Raw genomic sequence first — 19677 nt, 5'->3', positions numbered from 1 at the left:
ACATAGTGACAGAAACCATATGTGCAGGGGATGGGAAGGGGTTCTTACTTGGTGGTGAGTAAATAGCATTTCCCTCAAGCTAGTTTATAGCCCTCCCTCAGAGTTCTTATTCTGTGGTACTTACCACACATGCATGATGATCTATTGTGTAAGGTTGCTGAGTGGAGTTTTTCATAATATAATGGACTAAGATTTTAAAATACAATGGTTCAAGTGTCAATTTTTACTCTAAAATTGATTTAAACTTGGGGGAGAGGGAGCAGGAATAACTGCTAGAATATATCCAAAAGTACCATTTCTGACATTTCAAACGCTTTTCCTTCCCAGTTAATGGAAACCTCGGGGACAGACATGCTGAGTGATTCAGACAATAGAGCGACAATAAGCCCTTTACATTTGGCTGTGAGTACTACCTTCACAGCCAACTTGATGGCTGGTTTACTGAAAATATCTCATATATGTTTGTTTGACTCAAACTAGTACCCATGTATGATGATCATGAAATTAAAACTTAAGAATTTTTTTTTAATTCAGAGACTTCTTGAGTGCACTTTGTTATGTTTTGTTTTATTAAAAAAAAAAAAAAAAAAAAAAAGTTGTGGTCTTTGGATTTCCCCCAAAGGCCTACTCTAAGGGAGAGAATATACCTATGATGTGAATTTAAAAAAACACTGCCCTAAAGGAATGGCTTCTAACTTGCTAAACAGAAGTGTATTTTCTGTGGTATTTCTACAACTTTTTGCTTACTTTTTGATCTTGGAGCACTAAGTGTGTGCTCACTGGTCCTTCAGTTACTCATGCTATAGGATTTGGGACACCTGGGTGGTTCAGTCAGTTAAGTGTCCACTCTTGGTTTTGGCTCAGGTCGTTGTCTCGCAGTTCATGAGATCGAGCGCTGTGTCTGGCTCCATGATGACAGTGCAGAGCCTGCTTGGGATTCTCTGTCTCCCTCTCTGTGCCCCGCCCCCTCAAAAATAAATAAACTTATAAAAAAAAGAAACCTCTGGATTTTTCCTCTTAATGATTAGTCCCTAAGAGGAGAAGGTTAGCGAAGTGTAACAATTCTTTAAATCAAATGTGGGAATGAATTACTTTAGGAAATTTCAAGCAGGGCCCAGTCTAGTTCTTTTTGTGCTACAAGAAGAGTCTATTTTTGGAACAGAGCACATTAACAGTTGTTGGGGGTGAGAAAGAGACTAAGAGTCAGGAGACTCCGATATAGTCACCAGCTTTTTGGGAGACTTCTGGTTTTAAATATAGTAAAATGCTTATAAGGAGGGTGTATACTTAAGTTAATGGATCACTACAAGTTCAGTGATCCATTTAATTGTTTCTTCTTATATATGCTATTATTTTTTATAATATTCTCCTTGCATATTTCGTAACACCAACACACGTTCATTGAATTTTCTTGCCCTTTTCCCCACTAGTACTTCCTGCCATTTCCTAAATAACTAGGGAGGCATGCTGCAGCTTCTTGCTTCCTTGCCCTGTGGATCTTTGGAAATACTATGTACTCTCCCAGACGTGCCCAGTAAATAAGTCCTGTGAAAGGGCAAAGCCAGCGTGGAGAAAACAGCCATTTTACTGTTGGTGGCGAGAGATGCAGTCTGAGCAGATGGCAAGGCAGTTCTTCCTGCTCCGTCACCACCATTCTTACACTAGCACTGTCCCTTCCCATCTACTAGGTGCCACACTAAGCATTTTGCCAAGTTTATGAATACGTTACCTCAGAAACTATAGGTTTTTTGTTTTGGGGTGGGGGCGGTTGCTAGGTTTTTACTCCATGGCTGTTATGAATAGTGGTGCAAAATATGAACATGGGTATGCTAAATAGTGGTTTTAAGCTGAAATGGAACCAATTTTGTTAAAATTTAGTAAATTAGGCTCAGTGAACTGTGATTATATCACCACTTTCACATTATATATCTGTTCCTAGGAGGTTTTCAGAAATGACTCGAAGTGCTTTTTTACCCTTCCAAACTCACCCCATCCAAGACACCTTAATGCTGTGAAAACACACCAGCTTGAGGCTTAAGGAAACTGGTGCTTGGTTCTTATCTTTGTACATACTGTGTGTACAAATTCGTTGTCTCAGTCCTATACAAGGACATCCTGACGGGAGGCTCTCTGGCAACTCGTCATGGCTTCTTGTCATCCTTATTGTGTCTCTTCTTGTTATACACTCCTAGTGTCTTATGCATATGGTGTATCTCTCACATTTCTTTCTGTTAATAGCATCATCTCATTGACCAGGTTATTACGGAACAAGATTAGATGTGATCCTAGGACGGTAGAGTTCCATAATCTCCAGTTACTTTAATCTTCGAGGTGGTCAAGAAACTCTGTAGGTAGTGAGAAACATCAAAGAGACCAGTAAGGCCCAGAGCAACTTTACCTCTTTCTGGTACTTTCCGACATTTTCTGCAAGAAATAACTTTACAGCCCTTTGCTGCAGTGTGGGGCCCATTTCTGGCTAAGTGGATATTTTCAGATTTAGCTCAAGTATGGTACAATTTTACATTTTTCAGTTCCCAGTGAAAAGTTCACCTGTGATAACAAACTGCTAAGCTGTAGGTCTGAATGGTGTCAGAAATGACTTGTAAAAGTCCTTTAGCTACAAAGTGGTAATATGAGTGAACTAGAGACAACATTCGTTTTGTGCCAGAGCTGGGTCTTGTTAATTGCTTTAGGTCTTGCTCAGCATCTAGTCCAACGAGAGTAATAGATGTTCAGTTGATATGTTGGTTTTTGAAATGAATTACCTGGAAAGCTTCTTCCTCAACTGTGATAAAGAAGAGGACTTCATTCTGACAAATCTTTAAAAATTTTTGTGTTCTCTTTGTACAGCTAAGACAGAACTTGGCACATAGCAGTTACTCGAGCCAGATTTAGTCTGTCTGTTTTTGTGCTAAAACAAATGTTTATTTTTTTAGATATAGCATGTTATGAGGTAAGGATAGTTATTTTAATTTGAGAAATCAGAAGACTTAAGTATTAACTTCAGTTGCTGGCCATCTCTATAATTTAAGTATAGTCAAATTTTATCAGGGAGTTAAGTGGAGCACTGAATTGTGATTAAGAACACAGGCTTTGAGGGGTGCCTGGGTGACTCAATCAGTTAAGCGTGCGACTTTGACTCAGGTCATGATCTCACAGTTCGTGAGTTTGAGCCCCGCGTCGGGCTCTGTGTTGACAGCTCAGAGCCTGGAACCTGCTTTGGATTCTGTGTCTGTCTCCCTCTCTCTCTGCCCCTCCTCCCCCACTTATGCTCTGTCTCTCTCTTTCTCAAAAATAAATAAACATTAAAAAAAAAAAAAAACTTTTAAAAGAAGAAAAAAAGAACACAGGCTTTGGAATTATAGACTTAGGTTGAAAGTTTTAATTGGATCTGTGTTACACTTTCATTGAATGCTATGAATCAGAAAGTTGTATACTAGTGATAAAATCACCTGTCATTTGAACATTTATTTTCTGCAGTATACCTGTTCTCTAACATATACTCTAACGTTGTACTATTTGGTTATTAGAAATACTTACAGTTAAGTTTTCTGAATTCTCAATAATGCAAGTTTTGGATTATCTCAAATATAATAATAATGTGAAGACAAGTTTACTTCCTTTGTTTTCAAAGACATCTGAGAAGTCAGTCTAAATATGTATTTTTTTAATTTATATTTTTATTTATTCCTAGGCCTATCATGGTCACCACCAAGCACTGGAAGTGTTGGTACAGTCTTTGTTAGATCTTGATGTGAGAAACAGTAGTGGAAGAACACCCTTAGATCTTGCAGCCTTTAAGGGCCATGTTGAATGTGTGGATGTACTCATTAATCAGGGAGCCTCCATTTTAGTAAAAGATTACGTTTTGAAGAGAACACCTATACATGCAGCAGGTATGTCAAATATTACGCATGATTTTATTTACCACTTTCTAATACTCTTTTCTTTTTCAATTTTTCATATGTTATACTCCTGGTAATTATTTTAATAATCTTGACTTTGAAAGGTCGAATGATTTTTCTCTCAGGGAAAAGCCAACAGCAAGATTATAATTGCTTTAAAAAATCATTGTCTACCTTAGAAGTTGGATTTATGTAATAGTCTAACTTCTGAAGTACTTTATCAACAAAACAATACAATATTTTTTACTTCTTTTTGATGGAAATTATTTTGGATTAGTATGTGCTTTCATTTAACGGTTAACAATTTTTGACTTATTGTACCAGAGTACTACATTTAACGTGTATTCACACAGGAGTTATAGAGCACCTACTTTATGCAAGATCTACTCCACGGTGTGATTTTGTGATGTTGCAAATGTGTCAGAATGCAAAATTGTGTAACCATGTCATTGTGAGGACTTGGTAGCTGTGTATGTCTAGCAGATACAAATTCCTGACTCTCCACAGGAATTACTACAAGTCAGTATTCATTTTAAATAACTAAGACTAGGGGTGTCTGGGTGGCTCAGTCGGTTAAACGTCCAACTAGAGCTCAGATCACGATCTCAGGGTTCATGAGTTCGAGCCCCGCATTGGGCTGTCTACTGACAGTGCGGAGCCTGTGTCAGATCCTCTGTCCCCCTCTCTCTACCCCTTCTCCTCTCTCTCTCTTTCTCTTTGAAAAATAAAAGCATTTAAAAAATTAAAAACTAAATACATAAATATAAAAATAAATAAACTAACTTAAAAAAGGGTAGGAGGTGCCTGGGTGGCTCAGTGGGTTAAGTGTCTGACTCTTGATTTCAGCTCAGGTCATGATCTCACAGTCGTAAGATCAAGTCCTGCCTCAGGCTCTACACTGACAGCACAGAACCTGCTTGGGATTCTCTCTCTTTCTCTTTCGCTCTCTCTTTCTGCCCCTCCCCTGCTTGTGCTCTCTCACATTCTCCCTCTCTCTTTCTCTCTCTCTCTCTCTCTCTCTCTCTCTCTCTCTCAAAATAAATAGACTTAAAAGAATAAAACAAATAAGACTGGTCCACTGGAAGGAATCCTAGCCAAGTATTTTTTTTTCACCCCCCACTACTGAATTTTGCAGAGGACTTAATTTACCTTAAAACCTTACTATTTTCTTCTTTATATGATTAGATACATTTCACTTAGTCTATTTTTGTAGAGTGATTTTTAAGAACCACATTTTAATATGGGTTTTGAACTTTACTTCTAGTCCTTTAGGAAACTTGTCTTTTTGAAGACTAGGTAGGTAGGTGACACCCTCTGTTGCTCCAGAGCAGCCTTTCAGAAACTGTTAGATATTTAAGCAGGACTCAAAAACAAAAAATTTTTAAGTGGAATAAAACGCCTATAAATGTGTGTATATTGTTATATGGTAAGAATTAAGTAAAAATGCTGCCATTTTCTGTTATCTTATTCTGAAAAAGAATGAAGTTATATATCATTCAGCAACTTGAAAAATTATGCCGTAAGCACAGATCATTTGAAGAGCTGATTTAAAGCTTTTATGGAGTGGTTTGCACTCTTTATAGATAAATATTGAACCAAGACACTAGCCAGTCCCTCAGAAGTAGCTAACCAATGTCATATAGTCTATAAATTCTATCCAGTGAAACAGCTGCAGTTTACTGTTGGTGCCAACCTATTCAGTAAACACAAGCTTTGGTTCTACACATGTCTTTCAAATTAGGAGATTGCTAGGGAGTACTGTACTCATAAGTCATGAAGAGAACACTGTGATCTTTTATTTTTTTTCTGAAAGTGAGCCAGTTTTCTCCTACAGTGGTACTATGCTTGATATTTTAGATACTGAACTTAGAAAACACAAAAACTCCTCAGTAGCTGCTGTGTACTGAGTGCAAGCGAGTCACTTAAAGAAATGGTGGGCTGGGACACCTGGGTGGCTCAGTTGGTTGAACATCCAACTCTTGATTTCAGCTCAGGTGATGATCCCAGGGTTGTGGGATCGAGCTCCAAATTGGGTTCTGAGCTGAGCATGGAGCTTGCTTAAGATTCTACTCCTATTCTATTCTATTCTATTCTATTCTATTCTATTCTATTCTATTCTCTCTCAAATAAATAAATAAATAGCAGTTAAAAAAATAAAGAAATGGTGGGTCAAACAATTTCCTCGACACATCCCCAGGTGGGATGCTTCAGTGACAGCTGTTATTGATTACTATGAGAGTTGCTGGCTGAGTGTAGCATACAGATGTGGAGTGATGTTGTTACCACAAATCTTAATCGCTATTAGAATTTAATATAGCTTTTAGAAGTTACTATAGAATATTAGGCACCTAGCTTGCTTTCACTAATTTGTCATTTCGAGGCGCTTGGGTGGCTCAGTTGTTTTAAACATCCGACTTTGACTCAGGTCATGATTTCGTGATCTGTGAGTTTGAGCCCCATGTAAGGCTCTGTGTTGACAGCTCAGAGCCTGGAGCCTGCTTTGGATTCTGTCTCCCTTTCTCTCTCCCCCTCCTACACTCCAACGCGTGTGCGCGTGCGCTTGCTCTCTCAAAAATAAACATTAAAAAATATTGTCATCTTTTAATTAGGAAGAATAGTGACAGATATTCCTTTTTGCATCATTACGTGACTTACATATTTCTTTCAACTTCAGATTTTATTATATTATGGGAAGGACCTGAATTTTGCAGAGAATTTAATTTACCTTAAAAGCTTATTATTTTCTTTTGGTTACTTCTACTTTATACCGTTGCCCATTTTATGTATTTGGACATATAAATGCATTCTTTAGAGAGATCATTTTTTCTTTTATTGTATATGTATCAGTTGGAATTCTCATAGTACCCAACTAAAAGGTGGCATAAGTGACAAAAGTTTTAACCTCTTACATAAAATGTTCAGAGGTAGAGTCAGTTCCAGGATTGACTGACTCAGCAGTGGTACCAGAACTCTCTATTATTCTCTTGCCTTTGCAGTCATGGCACAGAATGGCTACTGCTTCTTTACGGTATCACCTCTAAAATCAGGAAAAGGAGGAGGACTTGTCATTATCAGGGATAAAAATATTTCCCAGAAGCCTTCAGACTTAGCATCTCAGTGGTCAGAACTGGATCAGCACTTATCTTGGAAGCTGTCATTGGCAGAGAACAGAGTTGTGATGGACTTGATCTAATCATGGTTTCATCCCTTAGCTGAAGGCATTCCCTTGACCACATTGCCACCACGAAAACCAGATAAAACGAGCGTTATAATACCAGGGCAGATGGTGAGGGATGGCTATGGCCATAATTAACCATGAGGAATTGATACCTGTAGTCAGTTTCACCAACAAAGGCAATATAAAACTTTGTATCTATATATTTTTCTCTTAGACTATTAAATTCAATGAAGCTATCCCACAGTTATATCCAGAAAATGTGCTCTATGATAGAAATTTTCTATTTTATCATTGTAATTACTGAAATTTTAAAATACCACTTTACAGCAACAAATGGTCATTCAGAGTGCTTACGGCTACTAATAGGAAATGCAGAACCACAGAATGCAGTCGACATTCAAGATGGAAATGGACAGTAAGTTTTAATAATTTTTAAATTATTTTTAAGATGTGTGTTAATCTTCATACTTTTAACCCTAAAAGTCTGTCATACTATGTAACTGAGTAACAACAAATACAGTTTTCTCACTTTAAGTATACTTTAGAAGTTGTATCACAAAAAGGCATATTTAGAAAACAGGAGTTTGTTTTTCATGGAGTAGTCTTAAGTTGTAACACTGAACCTATTATTACTCTTGTTGCTCAGGACTCCTCTGATGCTGTCTGTTCTCAACGGGCACACGGACTGTGTTTACTCACTGCTGAACAAAGGAGCAAATGTAGATGCCAAAGATAAATGGGGAAGGACAGCATTGCATAGAGGGGTAAGCAAAAATATTCCCATTGCCTTTCAAAAATTTCTTAGGATCTCCTTTTACCTAAAACTGAACTAGGCTATGTTTATTCTTCTTCATTAAATTTCTCCCAGATAGTCTTTACTCTTTCTTTTAGTATTACAGTTTTTGAGTGCGAATTTTAAACAGCTGTAAAACACAACTTAATCCAGGAAACAATAATGTTGGAACAAAATTTTAAAAACCTAAGACCTTAAGTAGAATTAATGTCAATTTTACTTTTTCTCATCACAACTATTTTCTTACACATTTTTGTCGTTTTCACCTTTGAAACCTTTCACATTTTTACCTTGTTTTCACTGATTTATAAGTTCCTTTGTTCCTGTTTTTTGTAATATGTGTATTTTGACAAAGTTAATGCTTTAGATAAACTTTTAGGCAAATTTCAATAAAAATATTGAATTACTCAAAAAATGATAAATGCTTTGATTGATGGTAGAATATGGGAAATACGGACTTCAAAAGTTTTTAATTAGCAAAAATTGGCATGTTACCCAAGATGACATATTCAACTACCTGCAAATAATTTTTCTTTCAGGCAGTTACAGGCCATGAAGAATGTGTAGATGCATTACTTCAACATGGTGCTAAGTGCTTATTTCGAGATAGCAGGGGCCGGACACCTATACACTTATCAGCTGCCTGTGGACACATTGGTGTTCTTGGAGCCCTTTTGCAGTCAGCAGCATCTGTGGATGCAAATCCAGCCATAGCAGACAATCATGGATATACAGCACTTCATTGGGCTTGCTACAATGGTTAAGTATACACATGCAAATCTACATTAAGTACCATTAATGCACCAAGTAGAGACAAGAAACTCTAGTATATAGCACTCTGATATTCATGAATATTTGTAAGGCAAAGTGTAAGATCGGTAGGAAGCATAGACATCATCTACTACATAGTTCTAGCTTACTCCTATCCCTTGTCATGCTAAAGCCAAGACATTAGTTTGTCAAAGATCTTTTGAGATAAGCTTTCATTAAGTCTGAATTTTTTCTAAATCTTTGCTTCAACAGGTATTTTGCATTTTTAACATACTTTTATAACATGTGTGATGTCTTTTGTATAGTATGCTTGTAGTTTGATTATGTTCTTTTACTTTCTAAGTGCACTTGTGTTAGGCAAAAAAAGGTGGAGAAAATGAAACTGTATCACATTCTGAACTGAAATCTGTGCATGTTTTCAGAGCATATTGTGAGATAAGATCCTTATGTCAATAGTAACATGTATGCTCAACATTTTAAGGGAATAAAATTCTAGCAGATCACAGAAGTAGAAACTTCAGAAACTTCTATTGTTAACTTTGCTGCATAGATCCTTATGTCAATAGTAACATGTATGCTCAACATTTTAAGGGAATAAAATTCTAGCAGATCACAGAAGTAGAAACTTCAGAAACTTCTATTGTTAACTTTGCTGCATAGTTAGAACACACATACTTTTAGCTTCCTAGAGGCTCACAGCCAGATACTCCTTTTATGGGTAAGCTCACTTCACTCAGAGAAGTATAGAGCTATGTTTAAGGTATAAATGTTCAAAATGGAGTTTGGCTTATGAAATATCACTAAAATAAGTAATGAGGCATGTTGAGAGAGAATGATTTTTGCCTTGTGTAGGGCCACAGATTTGATCATGTTATAAAATGCTAAGATACATGACATACATTCCAGACATCAGTTCTGTCAAATTTTGGGCTTTGGGCTTAGCCAGGGATAGAAGATTTTTATTTGTTTTGAATTTCATTGTAGCATTCAGATTACTATTAGTTGTCAGGAGCATACCTAGAAAAAACTAGTTCATAATCATAACAACTTTCCCTCAAAATGTTAAGAAAATAGGGGCGCCTGGGTGGCTTGGTCGGTTGAGCGTCCGACTTCGGCTCGGGTCATGATCTCACGGTCCGTGAGTTCGAGCCCCGCGTCGGGCTCTGTGCTGACAGCTCAGAGCCTGGAGCCTGCTTCCGATTCTGTGTCTCCCTCTCTCTCTGACCCTCCCCCGCTCATGCTCTGTCTCTCTCTGTCTCAAAAATAAATAAACGTTAAAAAAAATTTAAAAAAAAAATGTTAAGAAAATATAAATTGCCTCTTGATATAAATGTTGACGTGCTTAAAAAAGTAAGTATAGTATCTGTTCTAAAATTCAGCTGTCTGCTTTATGAGAGAGTTTAGGTTTCTCTCTTTCTGTACTGTGCTGCTTCATGGTTCTTCATTGGAGCCATTTTGAGGTTTTTTGTTTTTTTCTTGTTTTGTTTTTAACTTATTTTGAGAGAGATAAAGAACAAGGGAGGGAGGGAGGGAGAGAGAGAGAGAAAGAGAGAGAGAATCCCAAGCAGGCTCTGCACTGTCAGCACAAAGCCTGATGTGGGGCTCAAACTCACAAACTGTGAGATTATGACCTGAGCTGAAACCAAGAGTCAGATGTTTAACCTACTGAGCCACCCAGGCACCCCCTACTGGAGCCATTTTGACAAATAATGTTATTGAGTTATGGTGAAAGAAGAGAAACCTGAATCTTGCAAAATTATAGTTTAAATGTTTTCATAAGTATTTTATAGATGCAGTATTTGAATGCTCATATTAATCCTTGTGCCAGAATTGAGAGTTCTAATCTTTTGCTGTGAGAAAGTTTTGATCTCTTCTTAAGGATTGTTCTGTGATTACTGTTGGGCATCCATCATCTCTGAGTACTGATGGTACTATCAAAACTTGAATAGTTCAATGTATTACTAATTCACAAGCTTAGTTTAGTCAGTTTCATTTTTACTGCCTCAGATCCCTAGCCAGAACAGTTTTGTTGAAGATTAAAACCTTTGGGATTTTAGATTCTCTTTTTCCCTTTTAACTAAGTAAAGTTGGTATTTAATGAGTAGAGTGAAGTGGCCAAATATTCAGGCTGAAGTCCAGAGTCAAAAAAGATACTGTATTTTGCCAATGGAATTTGTTTTTATGATGTAACTTGACATCTTCGCAAGTAGAGGAAAACCAAAACGATCTAATATAGTAGGGATACACCTTATGGATGTGAATTTTATTTAAGAAATGAAAGTGTTTTGAAGCAGACTTTTATTGCTTGATTTTTTTTTTTAAACATATCAGAATTAACCATTGGAAAAATCACACAGTAAGCTATCTGTCCTCAGGCAGAGTATTTAGGGTGAATACACTGCTGTAACTATCCTTTGGAGAGTTGCTATCTAGTACATTTCTTATCAGATCTTTATGAAGAACATGGTTTCCCTAAAGTGAGTTCCTGCTGTATTACTGCTGAATTCAGACTCTAAACATGTTGTGTACAAGAGACAAAATAGACAAAATTTTGCATGAGCTTCATGCCTGGTTGCCATTTAAGGATCATAACAGATGCGTCTAATTTCCAGACTGTAGCAAAATTGTGATGATTCTGAATTGAGCTGGAATGAATTAGATGTGTATTGGCTATATGCAATAAGAGACCATACAGACAGTCTAAAATTAATACCATATTTATAGCCAAAAGTCTATTTTATAGTTTGGTGTTCTGAGAGTAGAATATATAAAATGGTTTTACTTCCGCTAGTAATTATTGTATAGCTAAAAACAAAACTGGATGCACTCCAGTAGACCAGAAAACAACCTTTGTCTAAAAATTAAAATGGAATGATGACAAAGTATTACAAAAGAATTGGTTATACATGCTAAGTTTTAGAGTTCCAGATTTCCAGTTTATGTAGTCATTCAGTCACAGGACACTCTTAAGGGTATTTATATTATCCTTTTGTTGCTTTTAAAAATTTATAAATTTTTGTGAAGCTCTATGTATCTTCAGAATATCCCTCTGAAACATGAAGAGACCAGTTTTCTCATCCTTCCATAAACAAGGACACAAAGTGATGAGTTTTCACCTTGATATCATTGCTGGAGATAATCCATAGCCCAGAACTCTGTCTTTGCAGTATGCAGTCTGCTCAGAGAGTGATTCTCAAACCTTTCAGTCTCAGGACCTGGGAGTTAGAGCTATTAATATTTACTATATTGGAAATGAGAACAGAAACTTAAGAATATTAATTAAAGTAATCCATCAAATGTTAATATAAATAACATTTTATAAAAAACATATTTATAATATAAATAACATTATAAAAACATAGTATAAAATAACATTTTTATAAAAAATAACCTCTTTTCAAAACAAAAAAGAATTTTAGTTAGAAGAGTGGCAAATTTCTTTACAGGCTAGTTCAGAACACTAGTTATCAGTGGTACCCCAAGGTTCCCCAGACCCACACCTTGAGAACTGCTATCTAGGAAAATAGGAAACCCTTAAATCTATAATGGACAAATTTCCATGGCTACTTCTTGGTAATGAGTTGACATTTGGAGAGAATGAAAGCAAGGCTTCTCTGGGTGCCTGGGTGGCTCAGTCAGTTAAGCATCTGACTCTTGATTTTGACTCAGGTCAGAATCTCACAGTTCCTGATACTGAGCCCCCTACGATCCCCCCCCCCCCCCAACACACACACCCCCAGTGGCAGGCACTGCTGCTTGGGATTCTCTCTCTTCTTTACTCTCTGCCCCTCCCCCACTCATGCTCCCTCTCTCACTCTCAAAAATAAACATAGGGACACCAATGGGTGGCTCAGTGGGTTAAGTGTCCCACTCTTGGTTTCAGCTCAGGTCATGATCTCACGATTCATGGGTTTGAGCCCCAGGTCAGGCTCTGGGCTGACAGTGGAGAGCCTGCTTGGGATTCTCTGTCTCCTCCTCTCTGCCCCTCCCATGCTCGCTCGCTCTCTCTCTCTCTCTTTCTCTCTCAAAATAAGTAAAACATTTAAATTAAATAAAATTAAACTTAAATAAAAGCCTTCTCAACCTCAGCATTATTGGCATCGTGGGCCAGATAACTCTTTGTTGTGAGGGACTAACGTGTGGATTGAAGGTGTTTAGCAGCATCCCTAGCCTCTTTCCCACTGTATGCACTCCTTTACCCCATCCTCAGTTGTGGTGAGCAAAAATGTCTCTAAACATGATTAAATGTCTCCTGAAAGGCAAAATTGCTCCAGTTGGGAATCCCTGGATTAGAGAAAAGAACTGACAGAAGATGGAACAACTACAGATTTCCTAAAACATACTTTTTAAAAACAGTTATAAGATAAAGGAAGATCTTGGGTGCCTGGCTGGCTCAGTCGGTAGAGCATGCAACTCTTGATCTTGGGGTTGTGAGTTCGAGCCCCACATTGGATGTAGAGATTACTTAAAAATAAAAAAAATATTTTGGGGCACCTGGGTGGCTCAGTTGGTTGAGCGTCTGACTTCAGCTCAGGTCATGATCTCACGGTTCGTGAGTTTGAGCCCTGTGTCAGGCTCTGTGCTGACAGCTCGGAGCCTGGAGCCTGCTTTGGATTCTGTGTCTCCCTCTCTCTGTCCCTCTCCCCCTCATGCTCTGTCTCTTTCTCTCAAAAATAAATAAATATTAAAAAAATTTTTTTAATAAAAAAATAAATATTTTTTTAAAATAAAAAAGGATGCAACCTTTCATTGGCAGCAATTAGTACAGCAGTTGGGGTATTTTAAAACTAAAACCCTGCTTTGAAAATTGGGTAAAGAAAATCTGAGGTTTGGGTTTTTCCTTGTCTTCAAAGTTGCTATTAAAAAGTGTGAGCCTGAAATCTAGCAGTAATCCATATACTTGTCCTTCAGCCCAGCAGTATCATTTCTAGGAAATTGTCCTACAAAATTGTCCTACAAAATGTTTTTTTTTTTTTTTAAGTACTGGAATGTTTCATTTACAGTATTGTTGGTCCTATAACAAAAACAAACCAGCGGTCAAAATACATAATTAGAAATTAGATCATTTATGATAGACTTTAATACTGTGAAGTTTTTCTAAACATTGAAGAATACAATTTCTTTATATGCTACTTTGGAAGGATGTATACAATTTATTAAGTGAAAAACAAGTTGCAGAATTAAAAATTTACATAAAAGTTTTAAAAAGAAGTGCACGTTTATGTGCATGTAGTTGTATATGCCTAGAAATTTTCTGGAAGTGTTAAGATAATAGTATTACAGTCTAGAAAGTGGAACTGGAGTTGGGGGTAGGGATAGGGGCATGTACTTTTTCCCTCCAGACACTTCTGTAGTATTTGAGATTTTATCATTAGCTCATTAGTAAAATCAGAAAATATTTAAATTTTGAAGTTAATTATGCTGTATAAATATGTTAATTTTAAAGTTCTATTATGCTATAGAAATATGACTTTAAAAATGACTGGAACTAGTTACTATGAAAAAGATAATGAGACTAATTTTTTTCCCCATAAAACAAACATTTGTTGTGTCAGTTTATTACTGCTTATAGCAGTTAATAAACTGCTATAAAATTATAAGAAGCTTCTGAATTTCAGGTCTTGAGGTTGTGCTTTGGATTTCAAACTCCTAGAAATGTGATGTTTAACATATTCATTGAACTCTAGTTATTTTAAATCCATGTAAAGTTTTTTCTTATCTGTGTTAGGGATGTGTGGGTGTATATGTGGGCACTTCAGTATCTTTTTTGGATTTTAATATCCAATTCTCATTTACTTATTTAGGTCATGAGACATGTGTAGAACTCCTTTTAGAACAGGAAGTTTTCCAGAAAATGGAGGGAAATGCTTTCAGTCCTTTGCATTGTGCCGTGTAAGTAAAGGCAGATGAATCACATTTGTTCTTAACTATTTACGAAGTGCACCATTGCTGTGAGTGACCACTGTGCTACCTTACACAGGATAAATGACAACGAAGGTGCTGCTGAAATGTTAATCGATACATTAGGTGCCAGCATCGTGAGCGCCACAGATTCAAAAGGAAGGTAGGAACTCCACTGTGTAGGAAATAGTTTGATTTGCAATAGGAAAAAATTTTAACTACTAGTGTGGAAGAATTTGTAGAGAACCCTTTATTAACTAAAAGCTGATTTTTATATTTGCAAGTATTAATTATAAAATCTTAACTATGTTCTCATTATAAAAGACTTTCTTATTTTTATTATGATTTTTAGCCAGTCTTCCTCTTTAAAACTTTAAAATATAAAGATTTCTCTTTTTTTAAAGGTATGTTTATTACCCAGAGGTTATTGTTAATAAAGTTAGCAGCTTTCTAAATAGGAATAAAGACTGAAGGAAAGTCCAGTGGTTGCAATGGGTGGCAATACTTGGTCAGGATTTATTTCCTTTATTTCTTTAATGATGTAATTTTTTTAACAGTTTTATGTTATATTAGATTAAGGGCCTTTTACATTATCAGAAATACAAATTACTCTGTTAGAAATTAGTAAGCTCCAGTAAACCTATTTGTATCCACGCAATGATTTTATAGCCTAATATGTAAACCCTTGAAAATTGCTTATCATAAATTCAGGAATAACTTTTTCGAGAGTATACAACCTACAGATTTAGTGAAGTCTTCCCATTTCTTTGCATTACAGAACCCCTCTCCATGCGGCCGCCTTCACAGACCACGTAGAGTGTTTACAGCTGCTGCTCAGCCATAATGCTCAAGTCAATTCTGTGGACTCTTCTGGGAAAACACCTCTCATGATGGCCGCAGAAAATGGACAGACAAATACAGTTGGTAAAGAAAGTGGTTAAGGCTTTTATTATTATAATGCTATGTTGCTTATGTATGTTTAACTTATGGAAAACTTGGATCTCAAACCTTCTGATTCTATTGAATCTGCCAGTTTTCTCCCCACCCTTGAGCTTTAAACCTTTAGTAACCGGCTTTCAGCCCACATTTTTATCTAGGGCCACAATGTTTTCATTTGCCCTTACTGACTGAACAGTCCACTGTGGCAAGGCAGTATAGAATAGAGGTTAAGACACTGACTCTGGAGTTAGATGGACTGCATGTGAGTCCTAGCTCTGCCAATTAAATGACCTTATGCCTCAATTTTTTAATTTTTAAAGTTGAGAAAAATAACAGGGGCCTACTTTGTAGAGTTACTGGAGAATATGAATCCAGGGCACTAAACTCTCACAGTTAGTTGCTGTTGTGTCTGTGCCTTAGACAGTAATGTGACCATGTAGTGTGTACATTGTATATTACAGTATTTTTCTTGTCCTTAAACTTTCACTAGAGGGATATTTTTGCTTTGTATCTTTCTCTATAGTGAGTTTATTAGTAATCCAAGATATGTATTCATAAACATAAGATTTGATGCAATTTTCCTCCCAGAGATGCTGGTTAGCAGTGCTAGTGCAGATCTGACTTTACAAGATAACAGTAAAAACACCGCCCTCCATTTGGCTTGCAGCAAGGTAGGTACTCATTTTAAGGATATGTTTTCATTGTTAATATCAACAATGGCATTTAAAATTTTTCCATTTCACTAAAGTGAACAGAGCTAGAGATCGAACCTCTGTAATGATCTGTAACCTCTTTAACCTCTGTAATGATATCTCTGACTGACATCAAATTTCTTGAGAAAAAAAGAAAATATTGTATTAGTCACCCTGATATATGAAAGTCTCCAGTGGGCCAAGTAAGTTTTGGAGTATAAGCCTAAATGTAATTATTATCTTCCTTTAATCTCTCCAATCTTAAATATTCTTGTCCTCTGCCCTAAGCCTACTCCACCAACACATGTTGGACAAATATTTAAGGCATAATTAGCCAAGAAAATTCATGGCATTTATATGGTGATGTACATATTGTATGGACTAGAGTTGAGGTTTACTGTATTTGTAAATTTATCTTTAATGATACCTACGTTTTTAAAAGTTATTTGCCATAATTTTAGGGTCATGAAACTAGTGCCTTGTTAATACTGGAAAAGATAACAGATAGAAACCTCATCAATGCAACCAATGCAGCCTTGCAAACGTGAGTATTTTCACGTCTGGTATAAACCTTGTGACCTAGAATTATAAAAATGATTAATAGTTATTTTTTTTCTAACATGGGACTATTGGCATCAGTCTCAGTCACAGAAGCAGTTAAAAAGTAGAGTATCATTTTTATAATTGACAAAATTCATTTCTAAAGTCATCACAATTAAAAGGCTTATCATTTTAAAAGTTTTTGGACTGAAACTTTATAATGGAAAATACTGTGGATTTTTTTTTTCTTGATCTGATTACCCATAATTTTATGAAGAAAAGTAATACTATTCTGTGTGTTTTATGGAAATGAACTGGAATGATATGTTATTTGACACCAGCAGTATATGAGGTAAAAGCTTTACATGTGTCTGTAAACTAGAGAGATTTCAGAAAGAATCAAGTTCTTAATGTGAGCAGCCATCTTTCAAGTGACTGCTTAAGTCTTAGACATACATCTCCCATGTTTCTCTTCTAATTTCTGTTTGCTATTCTACTTTGAGTCTTGGTAAAAACAACAACAACAACAACAAAAAATTCATAATACTGGTTCCCATTCACATATCAGCCATATCTCTTGAGGTTCTAGAAACTAGTCATGGAACCTGTAAATTACTTTCAAAGCCTATTGGAATTTGTGCTATTGCAATTTATGACTTTTATTGTATATTCTATTATATGCATTTGCCAACTTCATTTCTCAAAACAACCACTTAAGAATGCAGTTTAGTTAGTAAAATCTTTTTAAACATTGAGTCTTAGAAGGAAACAAGAGGTATTGGTAAAAGTGAATTGCTGGTGAGGCCCGGGGTTGTGCTTATGCACATTGGCAAGATTTGACAGTGTACTCTGCACGCTGATTTTTTTGTCCCCCATTACCATCTTTATTGCTGTTAGGACTGGGTGCCTCAATTTTGTATCTCTGGGTCATCATAACTTTGCAAAAGTGCTCCTCAACAACCAGGATTGAGAGAGAAAGAGAGAGAGAGAGAGGGAGAATGTGCGCGCATGCACATGCAAGGCCTTGTACCTATTTGTGTGTACACATATACATTTTTTCCTCTAGACCTCTGCATGTTGCTGCCCGAAATGGGCTAACGATGGTGGTTCAGGAACTTTTGGGGAAAGGAGCAAGTGTGCTTGCAGTAGATGAAAATGGTAAGTAGGTTCTGTATTTTCTTTCCTTAAACTGTATTTTACTAGAAGCTCTTATCTTTTGATCCATATTTGAAGTAAAGTAAATGTGGATATTTTTTATTGGTCACAGAGAACAGCTGAAATTAATATTGAATAGTACTTTGTGGCAAAAGGAATAAGGGCAAGAAAAATAAGAAAAGTCTGTCTAACAGATGAACTTCGGAATTTCACTAACTTTGGTTTAGTGTTACCACCTTTGTTCATCTTAGTATTCAAAGAATTTGTTCTGTCAACAAATACTTACCAAGGCCCTAAAGTTAATCTTCCTACTAACTCATTAGATCCTATCCCCTTTTGCCTACTTGAGACTATCACTTTAGCAATTCTTCACTTTGTGTCCTGCAATAAGGACCTTTTGTAGGAGTCTTCCTAGATTATTCCCATCAGTATATAAACATTATTTCCCTCATCTTAAAAAATCTTCCTTTAATTTACTTCTGCAGCTACTGCCATATTTCTCTTCCTCTTTGCAGCAGAATTACTCAAGTGTTGGCTTTCTGCTATCCCCATTTCTTCTCCTCCTTCATTCTCTCCTATGGGCCCTCCGGTCAGACCTTTGCCCCTACCACACCGGTAAACTGTCTCAAGATCACCAGTGACATCAGAGTTTGGCATAACTGATTATGCCTTTCTCTTTTTCTTTTCTTTTTTTTTATAGGAATAAGGGTTTTAATAGGGAATTAAAAATAGACAGGAATAAGGGACTAACTGGGGATGTGAAGGTTGCAATCTGCCATAGCAAGTGTCTGTGGCAAATAATCCAAAGAGTCTCCATATTTCCCTTTATACTGCACACAGTTACATGGATAAATAGGTACAGATTACTTTAGGTCAGGGTAAGAGGGAGATTACAGGGGTGCCTGGGTGGCTCAGTTTAGTGTCTGACTTTGGCTCAGGTCTTGATCTCATGGTTTGTGGGTTTGAGCCCCGCATTGGGCTCTGTGCTGACAGGTCAGAGCCTGAATTCTGCTTCGGATTCTGTTTCTCTCTCTCTCTCTCTCTCTCTCTCTCTCTCTGCCCCTCCCCCGTTCATGCTCTGTCTCTCTCTCTGTCTCAAAAATAAATAAACGTTAAAAAAAAAAAAATTAAAAAAAAAAAAAGATTATAGTATCCTTCTTTAGGTGAACACAGTCTGCCTTCATCCACAAATACATGGTTCCTTGAATTAATAACCAGGTGAGGGTTTGTAATTTGGTATTTTGATGGTTGGATTAAATAACCAGATTCAGTGGAACCAAAATTTTTAATTTTTTATTTTATTTTATATTGAGGCATAACTAACATGCAATATTAATGTTAATTTCAGGTATATACTTTTTTCTTAAAACTCTTCTTTACTTGGCTTTCAGGACTTCATACTTCCTTGGGGTTTGTCGTATGTTACTAGCTACTCCTTCTCAATTTCTTTTGTGGAGTTTCTCCCTCTTGTGCCCAGTTTCTTAATATTGGAGGGCTCTAGGACTCAGTCCTTGGTTCTTTTTCCTTTCCCTATCTACCTCCAGTCATTTGGTTCTGGATACTACCTACATGCTGAGAATTTCTGGATTTGTATCTGTAGCCCAGACCTCTCATAATCTCTGTGGAGATATGATCCATTTGCAGATCCAGCTGCCTAATTGACAGTACTGTATGGATGTCTAATAAACAGCTCAAGCCTAACCTGCTCAGAAGTTAACTGATCTCCTTTTCCCTGCCAAGCCCCTTCTCCCCACAGCCACCTGATCTTAGTCGATGACAATTCTCATCCTTATAGATGCTCAG

At 36.6% G+C, this 19677-nt stretch overlaps 1 protein-coding gene across 10 annotated transcripts in view; it reads left to right on the top strand.

The window, feature by feature from the left end:
* The window catches only part of ANKRD28 (ankyrin repeat domain 28), a 198187-nt gene that overhangs the window by 170242 nt on the left and 8268 nt on the right, over positions 1 to 19677 (top strand). For all 10 annotated transcript variants that reach the window (XR_013549862.2, XM_060638621.3, XM_060638618.3 and 7 more), the window contains 11 exons: positions 328 to 402; positions 3695 to 3896; positions 7411 to 7498; positions 7730 to 7847; positions 8416 to 8635; positions 14452 to 14539; positions 14628 to 14711; positions 15327 to 15472; positions 16076 to 16158; positions 16641 to 16723; positions 17786 to 17877. Coding sequence is in view for 9 of the 10 variants with exons in the window: in XM_060638621.3 (XP_060494604.1) it covers positions 328 to 402; positions 3695 to 3896; positions 7411 to 7498; positions 7730 to 7847; positions 8416 to 8635; positions 14452 to 14539; positions 14628 to 14711; positions 15327 to 15472; positions 16076 to 16158; positions 16641 to 16723; positions 17786 to 17877 (1279 nt within the window). In the remaining variant the exon portion in view is untranslated. The remainder of the gene's footprint in view (positions 1 to 327; positions 403 to 3694; positions 3897 to 7410; positions 7499 to 7729; positions 7848 to 8415; positions 8636 to 14451; positions 14540 to 14627; positions 14712 to 15326; positions 15473 to 16075; positions 16159 to 16640; positions 16724 to 17785; positions 17878 to 19677) is intronic.

This window comes from Panthera onca, chromosome C2, assembly GCF_046562875.1.
Source record: "Panthera onca isolate mPanOnc1 chromosome C2, mPanOnc1 haplotype 2, whole genome shotgun sequence".
Classification (NCBI taxonomy): Eukaryota; Metazoa; Chordata; class Mammalia; order Carnivora; family Felidae; genus Panthera; species Panthera onca.
This window is presented reverse-complemented; position numbering and strand designations above follow the sequence as displayed.